The sequence below is a fragment of the Muscardinus avellanarius genome (assembly GCF_963383645.1).
Source record: "Muscardinus avellanarius genome assembly, chromosome: 6".
Classification (NCBI taxonomy): Eukaryota; Metazoa; Chordata; class Mammalia; order Rodentia; family Gliridae; genus Muscardinus; species Muscardinus avellanarius.
The window spans coordinates 6,012,552-6,033,545 of record NC_137791.1 but is presented as its reverse complement, the minus strand read 5'-3'; the positions used below and the strand labels follow the sequence as shown (position 1 = coordinate 6,033,545).

Genomic DNA, 20,994 nt, shown 5'->3' with positions numbered 1-20,994 from the left:
ATACTGACAGGGCATGGTGGTGCACACTTGTAATCCCAGCATTTGGGAGGCCGAGACTGGAGGATCGCGGTTCACAGATGGACTCAGATACTTAGGCCCTTGGCAACTCAGTGAGACTGTTTCAAAATAAAGAATAAAAATAAAAAACAGGGCTGGGTGTAACTCGGAGGTAGAGTGCCCCTGGGTTCCATCCCCAGTACCACAAAAAAAAGAAATAAAGAAAGGAAGGAAGGAAGGAAGGAAGGAAGGAAGGAAGGAGGCTGAAGTGTCAGGGGTTAGACAATAGGCTACCTTCTACTAACCAGGCCAGCTCATCCCTGCTAGGGAGCATCCTAACGGGCCTGGCCAAAAACAGGCGTCTCGGGGACACCTGGGGGAGGGAGAACAGCCACCAGGGCAGGGTGCACGCTGGGGCTAAGGGAAGACGCCTGTCGATGTTCCTCCTACATGAGATGAAAAGAGCAGGCCGTGGTCACCGCCCCGGAATCTAAGAGCCGCCGCCCCGGCACAGGGACTCCCCTGTGTGAACGCAGGGCCCAGCACTGGAAGGCAGGCTCCTCTCCTACTGCTACGCTCTGTTAGCGCCTCCCCTGGCGGGAGCACCCGCCTCAGCCACCCACATAAGAAGTACAGCCAGAGCCCGGCGTGGTGGCGCACGCCTGTCATCCCAGTACGTGGGAGGCAGAAATAGGATCGCAGGTTCAAGGCCAGCCTCAGCTACTCAGTGAGGCCCTCAGCAACTTAGTGAGACCGTTTCAAAATAAAGAATAAAAAATAGGGCTGGGGGTGTAGCTTGGAGGTAAAATGCCCCAGGGTTTAATCCCCAATGCCACACACACACAAAAACAAAAAAAACACCAGAACCCGCTGTGAGCCTTCAGAGGTGCCAGGCAGGGGCTGCAGGGGCCACATCTAAGTTTCTGCAGTTTGCACTGACAGCGACAGGCTGCCCATACCAGCATGTCCATCACGTTCCCAAGTGAGGAGGGACTTTACCGCGCCACATGGAGGCAGGCAACTAAAGACGTCTCCTCCTGAAGCAGGGCCGGCTGGCTGAGGCCTCCAGCCAGGGCTGCGCTCCTTCTAGTCTGGGACTCCCAGCAGAACTACGCCCGCACAGGACCTCCAGGACGGGCCGGCCCACACTGAAACACACAGCGCTACTTCCCAGGCTCTCGGGCAGGTGTGCGTGGGCCTACAGCGCCCAGCCAGCCACTTCCAGAACATCTAGGAACTTGCCCTCCGCCCCCTGGACGCTGCCATGCTAAGACCAAAGGCCTCCGTCCTCAAACTCACCACCCTTCGTACCTGAACTCTGTCTCTGCCGCTTTTTTTTCCATTTGTAGTACTGGGACTTGAACCCAAGGCCTTGTGTACATTAGGCAAACACTCTGCCACTGAGCTACAGTCCAAGCATTTTTGTGTGTTTTTTTTTTCTTTTTTTGAGCCCAGAGGCATTCCACCTCCAAACTATACCCCTGCCTGACTGGGGTTGGAACCCAGAGGCCTCCTACCTCCGGGCTATACTCCCAAACGTATTTTATATTTTATTTGGAAATAGGTCTCACTAACATTGCTGAGAGCCTCACTAAGTAGCTGAGGCTGGCTTCAAACCTGTGCGATCCTATCTCAGCCTCCCAAGCGCAGGGATTACAAGCATGCGCCACCATGCCCAGCTACCCCTAGCCTGATTTTATTTCTTATTTGGAAACAGAGTCTTACTGGGTCTGTCTTGCCAAGTTGACAGACAAGGCTGGCTTTAAACCTGAGATCCTCCTGTCTCAGCCGCCCCAGTACTAGAATTACAAGTGTGGGCCACCAGGCTCAGCTCTTATTTTACTTTGAGACAGGGTCCACCCAAGTTGCTCGGGCTGCCTCCAACTGGCCGTCCTGTCAAGTTGCCGGAGTTACCGCTAGGCCCGCCTACCACAATTCTGTCTTCACGCTCCACTTTGCTGCTAACTCAGAATCTGTCCTCCTCCGAGGAGCCAGGGGCAGAGCAGGGCCTTCTCTACCTGGCCACGGGCTGCGGAACGGTCCCGGGGCTCACGGGCACCTGGACCCCTTTCTCCCACTCCTGTCTCCAGGGGTCCGCCAGCACGTAGTATTCATCCGGGTTGAGCTGGTAGGAGTCGTGCAGCTTCATGGCGGTGATCAGGTCTGTCCTAAACACCTGCAGGGAAAGAAGGGACACTGACACTTGGTTTTCCACTCACTCCTGGGACACTGGCAGCCGCGAGGTAACCACGGAGCTGCCGTGTGGCATGGCCGCTCCAGCAACAGGGAACAAGTCCGACCTCCCATGAAAGCCACTGGCCTGGCACCTCTGCTTCACACAGTGCCAGGTGGCGGCGGCTCACAGAGCACCGCCCTCCTCAACACAGGAGCAGGAGCGACTGCAACATCGCCACAGAAACCTCGCATCCGACTCTGAGAAACTTCCAAGAACTCACCGAGGGAGCTGCACCTGAAGTCTGTGAGGGAGACGGCTCACTGCGGGTAAACTCCATCAAACCCCTAATGGCTTCCAGCCCAAACCCTCGAGAGGAGGCCGCGAGGGCCTCCTCGGAGGCCGCACAGCCACCTCCTGGGCCCCGGGACTCACAGCAAGGGAGTAAGGTCCGGCTCCGTCAGGACCAGGCAGAAGCACGTGCCCGAAAGCCCAGGAGAAAGGCACGTCAGCTCACCCAGATGCCCAGTCAAGGCCAGGCTCGCTGAGGGCGTGTGGGCACCACCTGGTTCACTTCTACCCACACTGCCAAAAACAAACCCAGACGACTCAAGAGTGCCTCTCTCCAAGAGCGCAGCTCCTCACCGTTAGCAGAAGAGCGTGGGAAGGGCGGCCACCTGCTCCTCTGCAGAGGGGCCTGCAGCTTCCGCGTGGGAAGGCAGCGCCCACCTAGGCTGCACCAGCCCCTCCCGAGCCTCAGCCCCGCTCCCATCAAAGGCTCCTCGAGGAAGCCTGGCCTTGGCACCTGCGCCAGCCTAAGCCACGTCTGGCACCAAGCAGGCCCTGTGAGCTGCTCGCGGGATGGCGAGTGCTTTCCTATGCTGTTAAGTACAGTTCACATCATTCGCCTGCTAATGGGCCCGTATTTGTTTTTCCTGGTGGCTTTTCAGGTTGCTGACCGGTTTAATAAACTTGACTGTAATAAGGCCCAAGGCAGTGGTGTCTGGCCAGAAAGGCCACTTCCCCAGGCCGCCATTTCTAACACTCACTCCCCTGACGCACCACCCCCACCCGGGGAGCCGCATGCTCCCAACAAAGGCACAGGGACGTCAGGTTCCTGTCCAGCAGGGAACCCGAGCAAGGTGCTGGCCCAGAAACCCCTCCAGCCGCAAACAAAAGCGGCGTCAGGGCCTGCACACCTTCAAGAAGCCAATTAGGCAAAAAACCTTCCTGTTAGGCTGGCTAAGTGAAAAGCAAAGAGGTTTGCTAGTGAAGGAGGGACCCCCAGCTGAAGCGGCCAGGTGAGACGGCGGCGCACCGTCCCTCCCTGCTCAGCAGGGTCTCAACAGATGCCCTCACAGGGAAGCCCCAGGTCCCCGGGGGCAGGTTTCAGTGGGCCCTCTGCATAGTGTAAATGCAGATAAAAGGACACGGGTCCGGGGCGAGGCCAGCGAGCCAGCCTGGGCCCCGCCGCCAGGGGGGCTGCGGGCTGCCAGGGCAGGGCTGGCTCGGCCAGGATGAAGTCCAGCAGCGGCTGTGGTGCGGGGCACGGGGGGCACGGGGGGGCAGGGAGGAAGAGGGAGGCTCAGCAGGGCCACTCCAGGGCCCAGAAAAGGTAGCGAGCGCTGTAGGTCAAACTGACAAAGGGCCCAGAACAGGCTGAGGGGGCGAAGCGCCCCCAACACCCAACAGGGATCTCAGCGTGCAACCCTGCAGGGCGGCACTGCGGAGACCACGGCCCTGCGTCCCCAGCTCCCTGCCTCTGCGGGCCACCGGGGAGAGGCCGCCTGGAGGCCGCCCCTCAGGAGGCAGCATCACAAAGCCAAAGGACCTGCTCACTCCCACAGCCCGGCCCTGGGCAGCAGGGCAGAGCAGAATGCCTCGCCTGGCCCACAAGGCCGGCAGGGCTTTTAAGAGAAAACAGATCTGAGGCCGGACGGGGGAACCCCAACAAGGCCGAGAAAGACACACCAAAAAGCAATTCCACAGAGGAAGATGAACACCACACTGTGAAGCCAGCAGGGAAAGCCTAGGATGAGAAGCAAATCGGAGGGAAGGAAAGCCTTCAGCTTAATCCCCAAAAGAACGCTCCCAGAACCACACTGGGTTTTGCCATAGAAGCCATAAATTCACAGCTAAAACTAAGTTGAGGCCGGCAGTGCTCTGGCAGCTGCCGAGCCCACTGCTGGCCAGAGGAAGAGCTGTCAGCGGCCCGGACCTGGAGCAGGAAAGGGGGAAAGAACGTGACCAGAGAGAGCGGCTGACTTTTATTTACTGAGCACTCTGGAGGTGCCAGGAGCAGCCACGTGCTTTGCACGTACAAGCCTGCGTGGGTTAACTGTGGTTTCTCACGAGAGACCTGCGAGGCACACGCCTGCACTGTGCCATCTCACAGGCCTGTGCACCGGGCCCGACAAGGGCAGGAAACTGGGCCCGGACAGCACCACAGCACGCGGGAAGTACCTCGGAAGGCTTCCGGTCTTCATGTCTGGAGCAGGAACTTCTCCTGTGCTGGGATCGGGAATTCTGGGACCACGTAGTTGACAGGCCTGAAGAAACCAAAAGCCAAAGAGAAACCATTAAAAGCTGCACAGGTGCCTGCCTACATTCTTGAGCGTTTTCCTAGCCAAACTCACCAAGGCTCGCCCTCACGCCACTCTCCTACTCTCCCGCTCCCCGCCCTGCCATGCGTGTAAACACTCTGGTGCTGCGTGCTGGGACACAGTCAGAGGACTTCAGAGCCTTGTGCAGACTGGGCCTGCACCTCTTACGAGGCCCCAAGGCTCACACTGTCAGGGCCAAACTAGAAAACATCTTCCTGGCTGGGCATGGAGGCGCACGCTTCTCATCACAGCATAATCCCTAACACAGAAAACACTCTGTCAAACGGCCTCTCCCTCCCAGGGCCCAGGCCTCCTAAAGCCCACAGTAGCCGGGCTCATCTCTGGCCCGAGTCATCTCTGCAGCGCCCTCTGCCTCGGTGAAACCCTCCAAGGCCCCGCACTCTGGGCTGCCCAGCTCCCCTGGAGCCCAGGGCACTGGTTTCGCAGCCCACCGCCCAGCAGGACCGTGGGACCCACGCTCTGCCGGAGGTGCTCCCCGTTGAGCCCGCCCCTCCATCTGACGCTTCCTTCCATCTGTCACCCCGGCACCCCGCGTCTGACCTCCCGGCTCACCCCAGCCGGCTCTGCCTCACAGACGCGGTCACCATGTCTACCTGAGGTCAGAGATCTGTGAGTCAGCCTACCCTCTGCCGCTGCTCAACGCAGCCCACCACTGGCCATGTCACGGAACCCAGCCTTCTCCTCCAGCCCCGCCGCTGCCTCTGTGACTCTGGGCCCCGGGTTGCTGCCAGAGACACACAGCGCCCGCCCTCGTGGCTCCGCAGGTCTCGTTCAGCTTCCCGGGAGCTCGTCCCCAACTCCTATCAGTTACAGTCAGCTCCCCAACCCTGAACACCTGCCCTACCATTTCCCGGAAACTAACCAACCCCAAGAACTCAAAAGCCCAAAGCCCGAGGGAGGTGCCATTCCACCAGCAAAGCCACCCGGGCACTGTGAAAATAATGGTGCGTGCGTTTCTTTAGGCTCCAGATGAACAAAGCTTCAATCCCACACTGAAAGAAACGTTCTGGGCACACTCAGGTGCAGCTGGCTTGCACAAGTTCTAAGACTGGCCATCCCTGGAAGAGGTGAAGGCTGAGGCTGAGCTGAGCAGAGACCAGCGGCTGGGCTGCTCCTAGTGTCTGGAGGCCTCCCTCGCCCTCTGGTCCTGAGGCCTCCCTCCTGCGCGCCAGGCCGTGAGCAGAGAGAAAGTACACTGCATGGGCATCCCAGAAGGCCACAGGGGGAAAAAGATGGTCGGGGCAGAAAGATGGCCCTTTTAAACTGCCATGGAAAGCATTTATACACAGGAGCAAAGCAAAAATGTTCAAAGGACCACTCTATTGCTACAGCTGAAAACTTAACAGGACTTAGGGCCGGGAATCCTTGGAATGGAATCCTCTCCAGCTGAGAGAAAGAGATTTGCCCTCTTGGGTTCTATGACCCTCCCGCTTCTTCCTGGGGTCTGTCAAGATCCCTCTCCAAGTAATTCCTCAAGTTCCCCGGAAGCTCGGGGCTCGTGGCACAGAATGCGACCCAGGACTGGCACTCACTTGGAAACTTTTACCAGGAACTCTTCTCATAGATCTTTCTGAAAATTGGTATCTGCACTACATTTGCTTTTAAATCGACACACATATCCAAAGAAGCCAACAGGTCTGGAATTCAACAGTATTAACGAGCAACTCCAGTCCCCAAGCACAGTGCGCTCCTCTTAATTTACCTAATGCTTCTAGGATGCAGAACAGGGAAAGGAAATAAAAATTAATCCTATTAGACACACTTTGTGGGCTGGGGACGTGGCCCCCATGGTAAATATCTGCCCAGGATGTCAGAGGTCCTGGATCTCATCCCCAGGACCAAAAAAAAAAGTATTTTTCTAACTCTCTTGAAGAAAGGGAAAGACTGGAAAAGAAGCAAAATTTAAATTATCACTGACACCAAGAATGTTCTTAACAACTCAACTCACAAACACTGAAAGCCAAACATTAAAAATCCAAACTGGGAATGAATACACAGACCGCGGTGCATCCATACAGTGGACGGTACCCAGCGACGACGTGAGCCACTAATACAGGCAGCACCGACACGGACAGTACCACGTTGAGTGAGTAACCCAGACCAGAGCAGCGCGCTGCACGCCATGCACCTAAATGGAAAACTCCCACTCAGTTACCTGACAGAAAGCGGACCAGGAGACCAGGGAAGGAGGGAAGGAGTACTGTGATTCTGATGTTAGGGGTGTAAACGTCAAAATGTATCAAAGTACACACTTTTAAGTGCATGTGGCTTGCTGATTCAATTCTCTCTCAATAAGGCTACTGAAAAGCTATTATTATCAGTGAGGTATCGCCCATTAACAGTAAAGGAAACGGAAACCCTCTCTTTCACCTTCCAAGGATGGTGTGCACAAAGCCCAGGCATGGCTGCCAAGCCAGGGGAGCTGGGGCCAGCGGGGTGGCCGGTGGTGGGGCCTCCTCCTGAGCTTCTAGCTCAACACAGCCAAAGCACTTAGTATCAAGAGCCACTAACACAAAGCACACAATTGAGAGCGTGGCACAGCCGGGGAAGTGCTGTGCACACAACAAATTCTTGGTGATTTTTAAGTAAATTGTGTTCTTCTTTTGTGTGTGTGATACTAGGGATTGAAGCCAAGAGTGTTCCACCTCCAAGCTACACCCCAGCCCTATTTTTTATTCTTTATTTTGAAATAGGGTCTAAATTGCAGAGGGCCTCACTAAGTAGCTGAGGCTGGCTGTGAACCCGGATCCTCCCGTCTCAGCCTCCCGAATGCTGGGATTACAAGTGTGTGCCACCATGCCCGGCTTAAAAAACACCGTTTTCAAGGCACCGTTGTTCAGGACAGCCCATCAGTCCTGCTGTGAGGAGAACCATCCCTGTAAGCCAAGAACTGAAGGTGGCAGGCACAGGAAGCAACTCCTGCTTTACCTACCTGAGGATCTGCTTTGGCAGGCAAAGCAAGTGAGGCAGAAAAATAGAGCCACACTGGTCAGGCGGGCGAGCCACTGGCTCTGGCTTGCAACACCCCTCCCTCTAAGACTGTCACCAGAGGACCAGCACCCCTCCTACAGCCACACCCTCTCCAGGCACCCCCATGGAATCAGGAAGCTCCCAGGATGCTATCAAAATAACAAAACAGAAAAATGCATTTCTTTTTAATTGAAAAAAAAATAGAGCTGGGCTTGGTAGCGCACATGTATCCTTGGGGAGCTGAGACAGGAGGATCACAGGTTTGTGGCCAGCCTCAGCAACTTAGCGATGAGGCCCTCCACAACTTAGTCAGACCCTGTTTCCAAATATAAAATTAAAAAGCAGGGCTGAGTGTGTAGCTCAGAGGTAGGACGTCCCTGGTTCAATCCCTGATCTCACAACAACAAAATGTTGGGCTGAGGCTGCAGCTCAGTGGATCAGTATCACCTACTGGCACGTTCAGGACCTCAAGACCGTAGGTTCAGTCTCCATCACACACACACACACACACACACACACACACACACACACACACACTACAAACAGACATATACAAATACACAAACCACAAACACATAAACACACACTACACAAACAGACATACACAAATGCGTGCACGCGTACACACACATACACACACACACCATACATTTTTGGAAAGTAACAGTGGGAGATCCAAACCAGAAATGAGACTATTTCAAACAAGAAGACTGGGAGGCAGACACTCCAGCTACAGCAAAACACCAGACACTTGTTAAACTACTGGGATGGGATAGTGTTGTATTTCTTTGTTTCCAGAATGCTGATATTTGATGACAAATTAAACTAAGAACAGAACAAGTCAGGAGCAGCGGTACTCGCCTATAATCCCAGTGCTAGGAGGCTAAGATAGGGGGACTGCAGGCTCAAGGCCAGCCTCATCAATATATCTAGACCCTCAGCAACTCTCAAGACCCTGTTTCAAAGCAAAAATAACAATAATAATAGGACTGAGAACACAGCTTGGGGTAGAAGCCCCTAGGTTCAGGCTACAGTAAAAAAAAAGAAAAAGAATATAACAAGTAAACTTTGGAGTTTTTTGTTGTTTTGTTTCTGCTTTAGGAGAGAGAAATTGGGGATTCTAAAAATCTGGTAAGAATGTCTAAAATTATATTGCCACTCACAGCTTTAAGATTATCACCCAAATCAAGTCCACTCTAGTGACACATTTAAGTGACTTACAATTCCTGACGTGTTCACTGTCAGAACAATTCACAGACCGGCGAAGGGGTGCAGACCCAGCCGTGTACAACACAGCCCTTCTTCCCAGCCCTGGGAAGATGCACAGACATCATCCCTTTGAAATATTAAAAATAGCCTCCTGTCTTGCCCTAGATCTAAAACAAGAGGAAACCTGGAGAGTCAATGTACGGCCGCCTGTGATGAGCTTCTCCAGCTGTGCCGTCCAAGAAGCTGTGGATCAGGACGCGGGCCTCACGCTCACGCCATCAAAAATGCAACCCAGCCGCCAACCACACCGCCGCTCTCCTGTGTCCGGAACACACAGCTCCAGACAACTAGCACCTATCCAACCTGTGGGACCAAATGGCCCAGGCATTCGTGACACCATCGCTGTGACCACCTGAGGCGGGCTCGATCCCTGTGCCAAGTGAAGCAGACACCAGCCAGTTCACATCTGAAGCTGGGCCGACTTAAAGGAGCTGCTGCTGGTTATGAGCTTTACCCACCTGACCTCTGCAGCCCAACTCACTCCCACCTCTCAGGAGACAGAGGCAGCACGGAGGAGCCTTTGTTTGACATGTACGAGCCAGCCCGGGAATGTCCAACTGACTTAAGTACACGCCCTGGAACCTTCAATCCAGCAACACACCAAACACTGCGGAGCCACCTGCCGCGCCCCAGTCCAAGGCCCGCAGGGCAGCTTGCTTCTTCAGCCCCAGGCGCCGCCCTCCATGGATGCAAAGCCAAGCCAGGCCCCAAAACTGACCCGCCTTTTTTTTTTTTTTTTTCTTTTTTTTTGCAGTCTGAGGATGGAACCTAGGGGCATTCAACCTCCAAGCTACACCCCCTTCCCTATTTTTTATTCTCTATTTTGAAACAGGGTCTCACTAAGTTGTGGAGGGCCTCACTAAGTAGCTGAGGCTGTCCACGAACCGTGATCCTCCTGTCTCAGCCTCCCGAATGCTGGGATGACAAGTGTGTGCCACGCCGGGCTCTGACCCAGCTCTTGCAGACCTTCAGGAATATGGCTACCATGCACATTCCATGCATTTGAGCCCAATCCCCCACTTTTTCAGAATTCCTACACAACCCCTGTGATCATTAAGACACAGGAATGGGGAAAGGGAAATTAAATGTCTAATCATCCGGGAATAGAAATGGAGGCAGAGATACCTTTTATGCAAAGACTTACATGAAGATAACCAAGCACAGCCCAAAAATAGAGCCGGATGTATGGCCAGCTCCCAGAAAAAAAATGAGGAAACTCATTCAGCGCAATGAGATATAAAGGGCTCCAAGCAGAAAGGACGGATGCTGGTCTCTCTTCATTATCCGGTAGTAAGGCCAGAGAAACCAGCACAGCGAAGGCCCACCTAGCCTCAAGTGTGCCTGTCCTCAGCCGACCCTGCTGAGAGGCAAACTAGGAAGAGGGAATTTCTCCTTTCTGCCCCCCACAGGTGATGGAGCGAGCCCTGCTGACAACTGGGAAGACAGGCGTGGGAACCGGAAGGCCCGCCGCCCGCCACTGGGCTCCAGGCTGCTCCCACCTGCTCCCACCGCGAGGCCAGGCGAGCCCCGAAGCCCTGCGTGGGCCAGCACAAGAAGCCATCATGCTGGGACTCGGTTTTAGAGAAGTTCCCACAACCAGCTGCACCATCACGTCAGCCACGTGCAGGCGACCATTAGGTACCTGCAGTTTTGAGGACTCATGGTAGTCAACACCAAAATTTCACCAGAATTGCCAGCAAGGCTATTTGCACATGTAGGATTTCCCTTACTAAAGGTACATCTCAATGATTAGGACAGCTCTCTGTATAAAAGAATTCACCCCAGATGATGCGATTACTTAAGTTTTCCTTGATCTCAGGATTCTTTTGTCTGTATTTTCAGCTTCACACAGAAGGCAACACGGGGCGATTTTGTGTGGAATGAAACCGCTTTGTGTTATAAAAGCTGACCATCATAATTCAAAGACCAGAGTGGAAATATCAAGGAAAAGTGCTCCGTCTCAGGTCTGACCCTCTGGCCTCGGTATCAAGATGCGCCTGACAGTCTCAGAAGATGGGTTGGAGATGAGGCCGCCATTCACTTCCGCCGGAACAGCCAGACTTCCTCTCACGGAGAAAGCAGACATCATGCCTACTGCTGCACATCCAGACAGGTGAGCCCACACGGCCATGCTGGCCAAAGTTTCCCCTTCTTTTGTTAAGCAGAAGACATGTTTACGATTCATTTTCTTCCCTTTTTTTTAAAGGGTGGCAATGATCTTTTGATCCTATGAATTTTTAAGAGTTTCAGTCCTACCTTTTTCTTATTACTAAAAAGTAACATGGTTGTGAATTCTGTTCCTAATTTTTGGGATTTATTGCAAGACAGTGCGATGGATTAAAATTGCCTTTCACATTGGGAAAGTCTAAAACTGTTTAAGAATGCAGTATAATATTTTAAATAAATGCTACCTAAGTCTTTTTCAAATTGTTGTTTAAGTTCTTAATTAAAACAATTTGCCATAAAAAGCAGCCTTCATGCTTTAACTTTAGAAATAATTCTACAGATAATCAGCACACTTCAATCAGTCCTTGAAAAAAGTAAAAGGACTGCTCCCTCTCCCTTCAGATCACTGAGAGGCACTCAGTTAAGAAGACCCAAGCCACTCTTGTATTTAGCTACCTTACCCTCACCCGAAACCTCATGGCAAGTTTGGAGGAAAACTGCCAGATAAGTTATAAAGTATTATTTCATAGCCAGGCGTGGTGGTGCACACTTGTAATCCCAGCATTTGGGAGGCTGAGACAGGAGGAGCACGGTTCACTGACAGCCTCAGCTACTTAGTGAGGCCCTCTGCAACTCAGTGAGACCCTGTTTCAAAATAAAGAATAAAAAGTAGGGCTAGGGTGTAGTTTGGAGGTAGAATGCCCCTGGGTTCCATCCCCAGTACGCAAAAAAAAAGTATTATTTCTTGTCTTGTACAGATAAGAATGTAAGATCAGTGCTATCAATTAAACTAAAATAACCAATAACATATAATCTGTGCCAAAAGAAGGGATACTTGATTTAATTAGCTTCTGTCAATAAAATCAAATAGAAAGATATTGGAAATAATTAAAACAGCTGGTGGGTCCCATTCTCGCAGCTGCCAGAACTCGAGGACTGAGGATCCTGGACGGGTAGTAGGATCTAAAGGCCCTGTTTCCCTTGGCCGCAGCCCAGCACGAAGCCTTAACCTCCGAGCTGGCCACGTGGCCCAGTCCCAGGAGCTCAGCAATTACCACAGCACTGTGCCATCCACTGCAGGACAGGCCTCCAGGACTGGAGAAAGACGGCCTGCAGCCAGCTCAGGACTCACACCTGGTGCAGGAAGTGGCCTTCCATCCCCAACTGTAAATACCACCCGGGCGGGCACTGCATGAGCCAGGCCAGAACACCAGGCACCGGCCCGGACGCCCAGGCCAGCTCCGGCTACGCTGACGTCCACGCTGCCTCTCCTCCCCTTGGACACATCCTGCGTTTGGCTGGGCCCTGCTGCCAAGGTTCTGTCAGGCCTGCAAGCTGGAGAGGCGAGAGAGCGGCCCCTGCCCAGACCCAGCCCTTCTTGTAACCCAGGCCCAGCCGGGCGTGGTAGCGCATGCTTGCAATCCCAGCATTTGAGAGGCTGAGACAGGAGGATCGTGGTGTGAAGACAGCTTCAGCTACTACTTAGTGAGGACCTTTGCAACTCAGTGAGACCCTGTTTCAAAATAATTTTTTAAAAAGGGTTAGGAATGTCGCTTGGAGGTAGAATGCCTTGGGGGGTTCCATCCCCAGTACCACAAAAAAAAAAAAAAAAAAAGCAGCCCAGGTCCTTCTATACCCACCGTACTGCCTGCGCAGAAGCCACAGCCCCAGGGCCACCAAGTACAGAAGAACCAGCTCCCCAGCTGTGTGGGCTGGCGTACCATGAACCAGCTCACCCAGGAGAGGACAGGACGGGGTATGTTTGGGGGCATGAATGTGTACATGCTTCTTATAAAGCCTGGCATTCCGGGAATTCTTAATGAGAGCTGTTTGTTGATCTTGATCCTCGCCCACCATAATTATCCAATCGGGAGGCACGGAGGCAGCACAGCCATGAAGCATCCACATGTGGTTAGTGGCCCAACCCTAGGGCAGAAGCATGGCCTCTACAACCACCGCTCCCATCCCCACCACCTCCAGCCAAGGCCTGGGGCAGAACCACGCCTCGCCAAACCTCAGCGCCACGAATGCTGCCCTTCAGCGCGGCCCGCGGCTCCTGCGGGGAGGCCCGGCAGACATGAACAGGTTAGGGGGAGAGAACGGCCACCCGGGAAAGCCACCCGGGAAAGCGGGTCCTGATGGTCACACTTCTCTAAGCAGGACACCACACTCTTCTGCTTCCTGTCTCAACAGCCACGGGGGAAGTGCACTTTTAGATGACGCGTTTGATGAGGTTCAAATGACGCTGTTCAGGTGAGCCCTAGTCCAAGCTGTCATTAGGGGAAACTGAGTCACACAGGGAGATACCAAAGGTGCCCGTGCACAGAGCACAAAGGCGGCCCTTGCAGGCCATTTCAAGAGGTCTCGGGAGAAACCAAAGAGCAGCTGCTGACCTTGCACTTCGCCTCCGGAACTGTGAAGCAATACAGTCCTGCTGGTTAGCCACCCAGTCCGCGGCGCTTTGTTATGGTGACCAGCTGACCAGCAGGAGGGCCTCTGGGGCCAGGAGGAGCCAAGGCCACCACGCAGGACGAGACTCACAATGTGGCGAGCCTTCTCCACGTGGCAGCCGCGTGCGCTGGCTGCTAGCCACATAGGGCTTTTTAAATTTCAATTTATGGCCACACGTGGTGGCGCAGGCTTGTAATCCCAGCATTTGGGAGGCTGAGACAGAAGGATCGCAGGTTCACGGCCAGCCTCAGCTAATTAGTGAGGCCCTCTGCAACTCAGTGAGACCCTGTTTCAAAATAAAGAATAAAAAATAGGGCTGGGGTGTAGCTCAGAGATAGAATGCCCATGAGTTCCAGCCTCAGTACCGCAAAAATAAAAAAGAAATAAATAGACTAAAAAATAGGGATTGGGGTATATAGCTCAGAGGCACATGCCCTTTTGTTTCATCCCCAGTACCGCAAAAATAAATAAAAACACAGCAAAATTTTAAAATTCATCCTCAATTGCACTAGAGTAAAACATTAGCCAGTGCTGGTTCAGAAAGGGGTAGGCTCCGAGTCTGAGAAATCATTCCCAAAGAACTTTCTCTCACCCAGTTTTCCCTGGGAGGAAATGAGACACAAAATGTATATAAACCTGTTGCTCAATGCCAAAAACAAACATCCATGCTGCGTGCATGCGCACGCGCGCACAAACACACACACACACACACACACACACACACACACACACACACACACCTTTTACACCCTCGATTCACTCTGAACCTAAAGTCTTTTTAAACTGCTGCAGGACAAAAACTGCTTGCTCACAAGCGGCAAGCCCTCCGTGGAGCGTGCCCTCCCTTCCTTCAGTCGGTAGCTCCAAGGCCGCCCCCGAGAAGCCTCCCCTCACTCCTCATCCCAGCCCTGCAGGCCGGGCCACAGCTTCTCTTGGCACAAACCCCCAAACAGCTGACACCCCTCCCACGGCTGCCAGCCTGCTCCCCACTGCTCCACACTGCCCCAAAGCGCCAACCAGAAGGGCGGAGTGCCACGCCGCCGCGTTTCCAGTTCCTGGTCCCCTCTACAGTTGGCCAGGCTGCTGGTGCACACCCCTATGGCAGCCCCCTATCACAGCACAGCTCTGCTTTCTAAGCTGCAGCTTTTAATTTGCTGATAACAGACCAAGAAAATGAAGAAGGCACTGCTGGCCTAAAACCTCTCTCATCCCTCAGGACCAGCCCAACCTCAGCTCCTCGCTGGCCCGCCCTCCAACTCAGCGCACAAAGAGACTTCCTAGAACTGCACTAATGACTTCCTATCGCTGCTATTTTTACCTAGGACTGAGGCAAAGTTCCTTGAAAGCAGGCCGTTCCTTTCGCTCACACAGTACAGAAAGGTTCCCGAGTTTAACTTGCCACGTCTAACATAAGCTAAAACGTGCTTGTGGGAATGTCGTGAAGCCACAGGGCCCGAGTTCCGAAGGCGGCCCAGGCACTACGCTCGCACACGGTTCCATCTGCCACCTGAGGACAGCGGCTCTCTGCGCAGCCCGCTGGCCTCTCGGTAGACACCGTGACACTCATTCTCACGACCTGGAAGGCAACTGACTCCTGGTTCTCAGCTGCACTGTGAAAACCCGAGGCTGCCGGCGGCTGGGATGTGAAGAGGGTTACGCACGGAAGCCCGGGGAGGAGCGGGAGGGGCACCCAGGAAACCGGACTCCATGTCTTCACAGCCCACGCTGTCCTCAAGCTCCCCTTGGGCCAAGCTGAGCCAGTTAATAATTATCTGGCTTCGATTAAGCTCCCTTTTCATAGAGAGCAACTGAGAAGGACCATAAATGATGTTTAAGAAAAACAGACACACCAGTGACTCTTGAAACCCGATGACTCCTCCCCGATAACAAGCGGGGCGCCTCTCAACGATGCCCGCCGTCAGCCTCACCCAGAAGATCTGATTGCAGACCTGCAGTAGCCCTCGGCTCCGTGACCGGCCTGATCCGCAGAGGGCCTCGGCTATTTAAAGCCTTCCATTAAAAAATCATGTCTTGACGCTGACCCGAGCCGGGGAAGGCTCCAAGAACGAAGCGAGACTTACTACCATTGTCGTCAGAATCCTCACTGCTGCTGGGCAGGCGACCTCGTTTCATGATCTCCCCGGGAAACAGCAGGCAGTCTGCAAAGCAAGGAGACAGCACTTAGCCCAAGATGATGACACACCACAGCAAGTTGTGCTTGGAGCGGCATTAGAATTGCAAACGGTGAGGGGACCAGAGCCGCGTGAGTAGTCGCACTCATTAACAGCCCAGGTTAGGAGAGGGGCGGCGGAAGCCTGCCTCCCAGGCGGGTCTCCCAGAGGTGCCAGGCTTCTCTCTATACTCCTGAGACATGTCTGCTACAACTGCTCTGCTGAGTGGCGGCAGGCATTGCAGAAAGCAATCCACAGCGCCGAACACACCTTCCTCACTACGACTCACACTTCCGTGTGTGCGTGGGGTGCGGCAGCGCTGTGCCCGAGTGCACGCATTCACAGCGCCCCGATGGTTGTGCTCCTCTGGCGCATTCTGCTAAAAGCATCCTAAGTCACCAGCTGGACAGGGATAAGACCAGACAAATTCCTGACCCAGGCCCTTCTCCTCCTCCCACTAGGAAACGGAGGCCACACAAGGTTCAGCAGGGACTTGCCCATGATCACACGGAGGCACCCAGCCCATAATTCCAACCCCACTCCCCTTCACCCAACTCTTCTGAGGACGCGAATACAATCAAATCCAACTGCACGAAGAATCCAGCTGGTGCACACACCCACTGCGCCAACTCTTGCCAGAGTGCAGCAGGCCTCCAGCACCAACTGAGAGAAAGATGGCGCCGAGGGAGGAGGGCAGTGGACGGGCCCGAGTGGACAGACTGACCTCACAGATGACACCACGAACAAATTTACACAGGGCAGCTCCCAAACAAATCCAAAAGGCGTTCCCAAACCAGAAGTACTGACCGCCCTGACTTCTAGCCCTAGGCCCTGATCCGAGAGGAGGGAGCACGCTCTTTCTTTCCTTCTTTTTTCCTTCCTTCCTTCCTTCCTTTCTTCCTTTTTGTGGTACTGGGGATGGAACCAGGGGCATCATACCTCTGAGCTATGCCACCAGCCCTAGTTTTTATTCTTTATTTTGAAACAGGGTCTGAGTTGCAGAGGGCCTCACTGAGTAGCTGAGGCCATCCGCGAACCGCGATCCTCCTGTCTCAGCCTCCCAAGTACTGGGATGACAAGCGTGCCCACCACGCCGGGATGCAGCTCCTCAATGTCAGTGAAGTGTGCGTGCCTTCGCCTGTGACCTCTTTTGCCCTACTGATCCACAGGCTCCCAGGGACTGAACCTGAGGCTGGAAGAAGAGCACGCACATGTGAAACAGGCCTACACATCCGTTCTGATACTCAGGCCCCTCAACTCCAACTGCGGTGTTTTTTTTTACTAATATTTCCGTACTGAAAAATTCACCCAGTTAAAAAAAAAAGTTTGTGAAGAGCCGGGTACACGCTTTTGGGAGGCTGAGACAGGAGGATCACAGGTTCGTGGCCAACCTCAGCTACTTAGTAAGGGCCTTTGCAACTCAGTGTGACCCTGTTTCAAAATAAAGCATAAAAAATAGGGCTGGCGGTATAGCTTAGAGGTAGAATGCCCCTGGGTTCCATCCCCAGACCTGAAGAAAAAAAAGAAAAAAAAAAAGTTTGTGGACTTGGACTTGGGTTTATCGATTGTCTTCCCTACAGTATCAAGCGGAGGCCTGGACATGAAACCTGCTGGGGTCTTGAGCGGACTTAGGAACCTGCGCTGTGGGACACAGCTCCGCACTGCAGGCAAGGCCGCAGTCCTAAGCCCCCACCCCTTTTCTGGAGAGCCTCACGTGCCCAGAATCTACAACTGACCGCTCCCGCCCAAAGCATCCTGGCAACTGACTCCCGCGACGCTCTCCCCACCTGAGGTGACCGTCTGCCTGCTCTCAATGCCAAAAACACCAGCTGCTGACAGGTGAACTCCTCCAACCTCCTAGAGAAGGCACCCGAGGGCCCCACTGAGGGGAAATGGAGAGGGGAGCATTCCAACAGCAGCTCCACCCCGAAAGCCTGTCCGCCAGAGAGCCTGAGAAATACAAAGTACCGCGCAGAGGGGAACCTTAAAGTAAGCGAGACACATCACAGCAGGTGATGCAGGACCTGAGCAAGCCCGGCACCCCACGCGGGGAGAAGTGAGGAAGGAACGCTTCCACCAGCCGCACGGGCACACACCTTGACTTTACCTAAACGCACAGCTCGGAGAACCAAGGACGGTCTTGAGTCAAACGCCTTCCCTCCAGCTTTCAAAGAGAACTCCCAGGGAAAGCAGACACCAAGTGAAGAACGTGAGCACCAGCCAAAACAGGACAAGGCTGCGGGACACACAAAAATCCTCTGAAGCAGAATTAGGCGAGACAAAGAGTGAAAATAGGATTTCTCTTCTACGGAACTCCATTTCCATTGGCCCTGAGATCCTGAGTCCTGAAGGCTGAGAGGGAGGGCTGTATTTTGCTTCCCCAGGGAACCTGGGCATGATGGGGTTAGTGCTCTCAGAATTTCCTCCCCTGTGGCTCTAATGTACTTTAAACCTTGACACCGGGCTGATTTATCTCACCCAGGGTTACTTACTGCATCAGAAAATCAAAGTCCATGGTCACTGTCTTGAACGTACCCAATACAGCGGTAGTAGGCTGCAAACGTCTGTCCTCTGTCCGCCAAGAGCTAACCCAAGAAAGCAGAGTCTCCGCCATTACCACCTTCCCTAGCCCTTCCGGGCAATGGCTGATTACCTTCTATCTAGATGGGAGCGGGATTAAGTAATAATCAATTAAAAGCGCTCCTCACAGCAAAAAGATATAAGGATGTGTAACAGTCCACAAACGACTGAGTACCGAAAGTACTGGAGGAGACGGAGGAAACCCGTCCCTAGGAATTCCCTAGGTGGTACCTGAGTGGTGAACGGGAAGTGGATGGAGCCAGGGAGGATGGACGGCAGGCAGTGGGCCAGAAAGGGGGCTCACCTGAGGCAGAGCACTGTGCTACCTCACTGACAGCACCTTCACACACAAAACGGTGCTTCTGCACTAAGTCCCTTCTTGCGTCCGAGGGTCCAAGGCCGTCAATCATACTGCAGGCGCGCGGCCTCCCAGATGCCCCAGGAGCTTGATCTTCACGAGTTTACCCCAACAGTTTGACTTTCAACCACTAATACGGCTAAAATGAGTCCTGGCCAAGTTCGTGTCCCAGGCAAAGGTGTGGGCAGGTGGGGCCCAGGGGCTGTCTGGGTCTTTTGGAGAAATAGCCCTCGTGACTGGATTAGCGCTACCTCCAGTCTGGTTTGTTATGAGTGTGAGTTCTGCGGCCTGACCTCATCCTGCTCATCACTGTGGGGGTGATGCGAGGCCCCTTCTCAGCTGTGATGTGAACGCTCAGCCTCTCTGGGACCATGAGCCAAATAAACTTGTTTTGTACATATTGCCCAGTTTATGGCGTTCTGCTCCAGCAGAAAATGGACTAAGACAGGAAGATTGCAGGTTCGTGGCCAGCCTCAGCTACTCCTTACTGAGGCCCTTTGCAACTCACTGAGACCCTGTTTCAAAATAAAGAATAACAAAATAGGACTGGGAGTGTAGCTCGGAGGTAGACTGCCCTTGGGTTCCATCCCAATACCACAAAAACAAAGAAAGCTGAAAATGGGCTGAGTTATACCAAGATTTCTCTAAGCATCCTGGCGGTCTGCAAACCCATCATTCCTTCCCACTGTCAGCACAACAAACTGCTCTCCCCTGCGGTGCCCTCATCAGACCATCCTATGCAAACCTCCCCCTCCGTCCCACACGAAAGGGTCCCAGTGCAAACCGTCCAGGTCTCCAACCCCTGCTCCTGTCTGCCCAAGCATCCATCCAAGCAAGCCCGAAACTAGCTCGCCTGGGCTGGGCCCAGCCCCCTCTCATTTCTAACCTCTGAAGTTCTGCTTTCCGCCCCTCCCTTCCCTCCTCCCCCCACCTCTGCACTGGGGTCCAGCTCAAAGCCACTGCAGACCACCCGCCCTTCCAAGTCCAGCCGTCCTGCCCCACCCCTCGGTTCAACGTGGCTCCTCTTACAACTCGCCCCTTGCTCTTCAACGTATTATTTTAATGTGTTGTGGTAATGGGGGGTCGTGAGGCTTGTCAAAGATGGTATGGCAGATTTTACTCGAGAGGCCAAGGGCCAGGTGTGGTGGTGCACACTTGTAATCCCAGTACTTGGGAGGCTGAGACAGGAGAACTGCAGGTTCAAGGCCAGCCTCAGCTACTTAGTGAGGCCCTTTGCAACTTAGTGAGACCCTGTTTCAAAATAAGGAATAAAAAATAGAAAAGGGGGTGTATCTCAGAAGTCAAATGCCCCTGGGTTCCATCCCCAGACCCATAAATAAATAAATAAATAAATAAATAAATAAATAAGAGGGCTCGGAGGTAGAACACCCCTGGGATCAATCCCCAGTATAGCAAAAGTAAAGAGGGGAGGAGGAGACACCAAAGCATTAGGTACAGGGACCACTGCAATGGGACCTGCGGGAGGAGGAAGTGGGGGGTCTTTATCCCAGGCAGGGAAAGGTCAGTGGGCGGAAACAGTAAGAGACAACTTCAAAGAGAAGGCTAAACAAGGGTAAGATAGGAAGGGTCAGAGGCCAAGGTCAGGGGCTCCCTCTAAGTTCACTTAGCAAGAGTCTCTCAAAGCGGAGTCAACAGACCGAGGGAAGCCCCAGGCGAAGGCCCCTCCAGGGGGAGCAGAGCAGCTCTGGTCAAAACCCATCCCACCTGGATGTGGGGCTCAGAATTAAACGCCACCTGAGTCTCTCAAGATCACCCTAACTACTGAAGAGCAGAGGTTTCTCCGAGCTAAATATGAAATAAAGGCATGACAGGGAAGGGCGGCTGCTAATCAGTAAGGTCCCCAGGGCACTACAGAGGCCCAGAATCTGGTCTAGTGCTTAGTTCTGTCTGATCTCACCAAACCCGACTCCACATGATCGACCTACAGGAGCCCAGAGTGGCGCTGACCATGATAAGCAGACAGATACACGGACGGACGAAAGTACTAGTGAGTGTGCATTTGAGGCTTTGTCCAAAAAGAGAAAGGACCTAGAAGTTCGATTGTAAAAACACTGTCCCAGAGGTCCAACTGGGAAATGGTAGCCGCGGAAGACCCTGGCTGGCCCGTTACATACCAGCCACCCACCGCCCATCACGGGGGAGAGGCGCCAAGACTGCTGGGCATCTGCGGGGTGCTCAGGAAGCGTGACCACAGCTAACTACTGGCCCCCATCA

At 53.6% G+C, this 20,994-nt stretch overlaps 1 protein-coding gene across 2 annotated transcripts in view; it reads right to left on the bottom strand.

Moving 5' to 3' along the window:
- JADE1 (jade family PHD finger 1) overlaps positions 1–15,801 on the bottom strand; it is a gene marked incomplete at both ends in the record, with an annotated part of 35,377 nt that extends 19,576 nt beyond the window's left edge. Inside the window, 3 exons of one of the 2 annotated variants that reach the window (XM_080697832.1) lie at positions 2,016–2,173; positions 4,634–4,719; positions 15,732–15,801. In XM_080697832.1, the coding sequence (XP_080553958.1) occupies positions 2,016–2,173; positions 4,634–4,719; positions 15,732–15,783 (296 nt within the window). Of the gene's footprint in view, positions 1–2,015; positions 2,194–4,614; positions 4,720–15,731 lie in introns of both variants that reach the window. The other variant, XM_080697831.1, reaches the window with a different exon arrangement.
- Between the last annotated feature and the right edge of the window lie 5,193 nt (positions 15,802–20,994).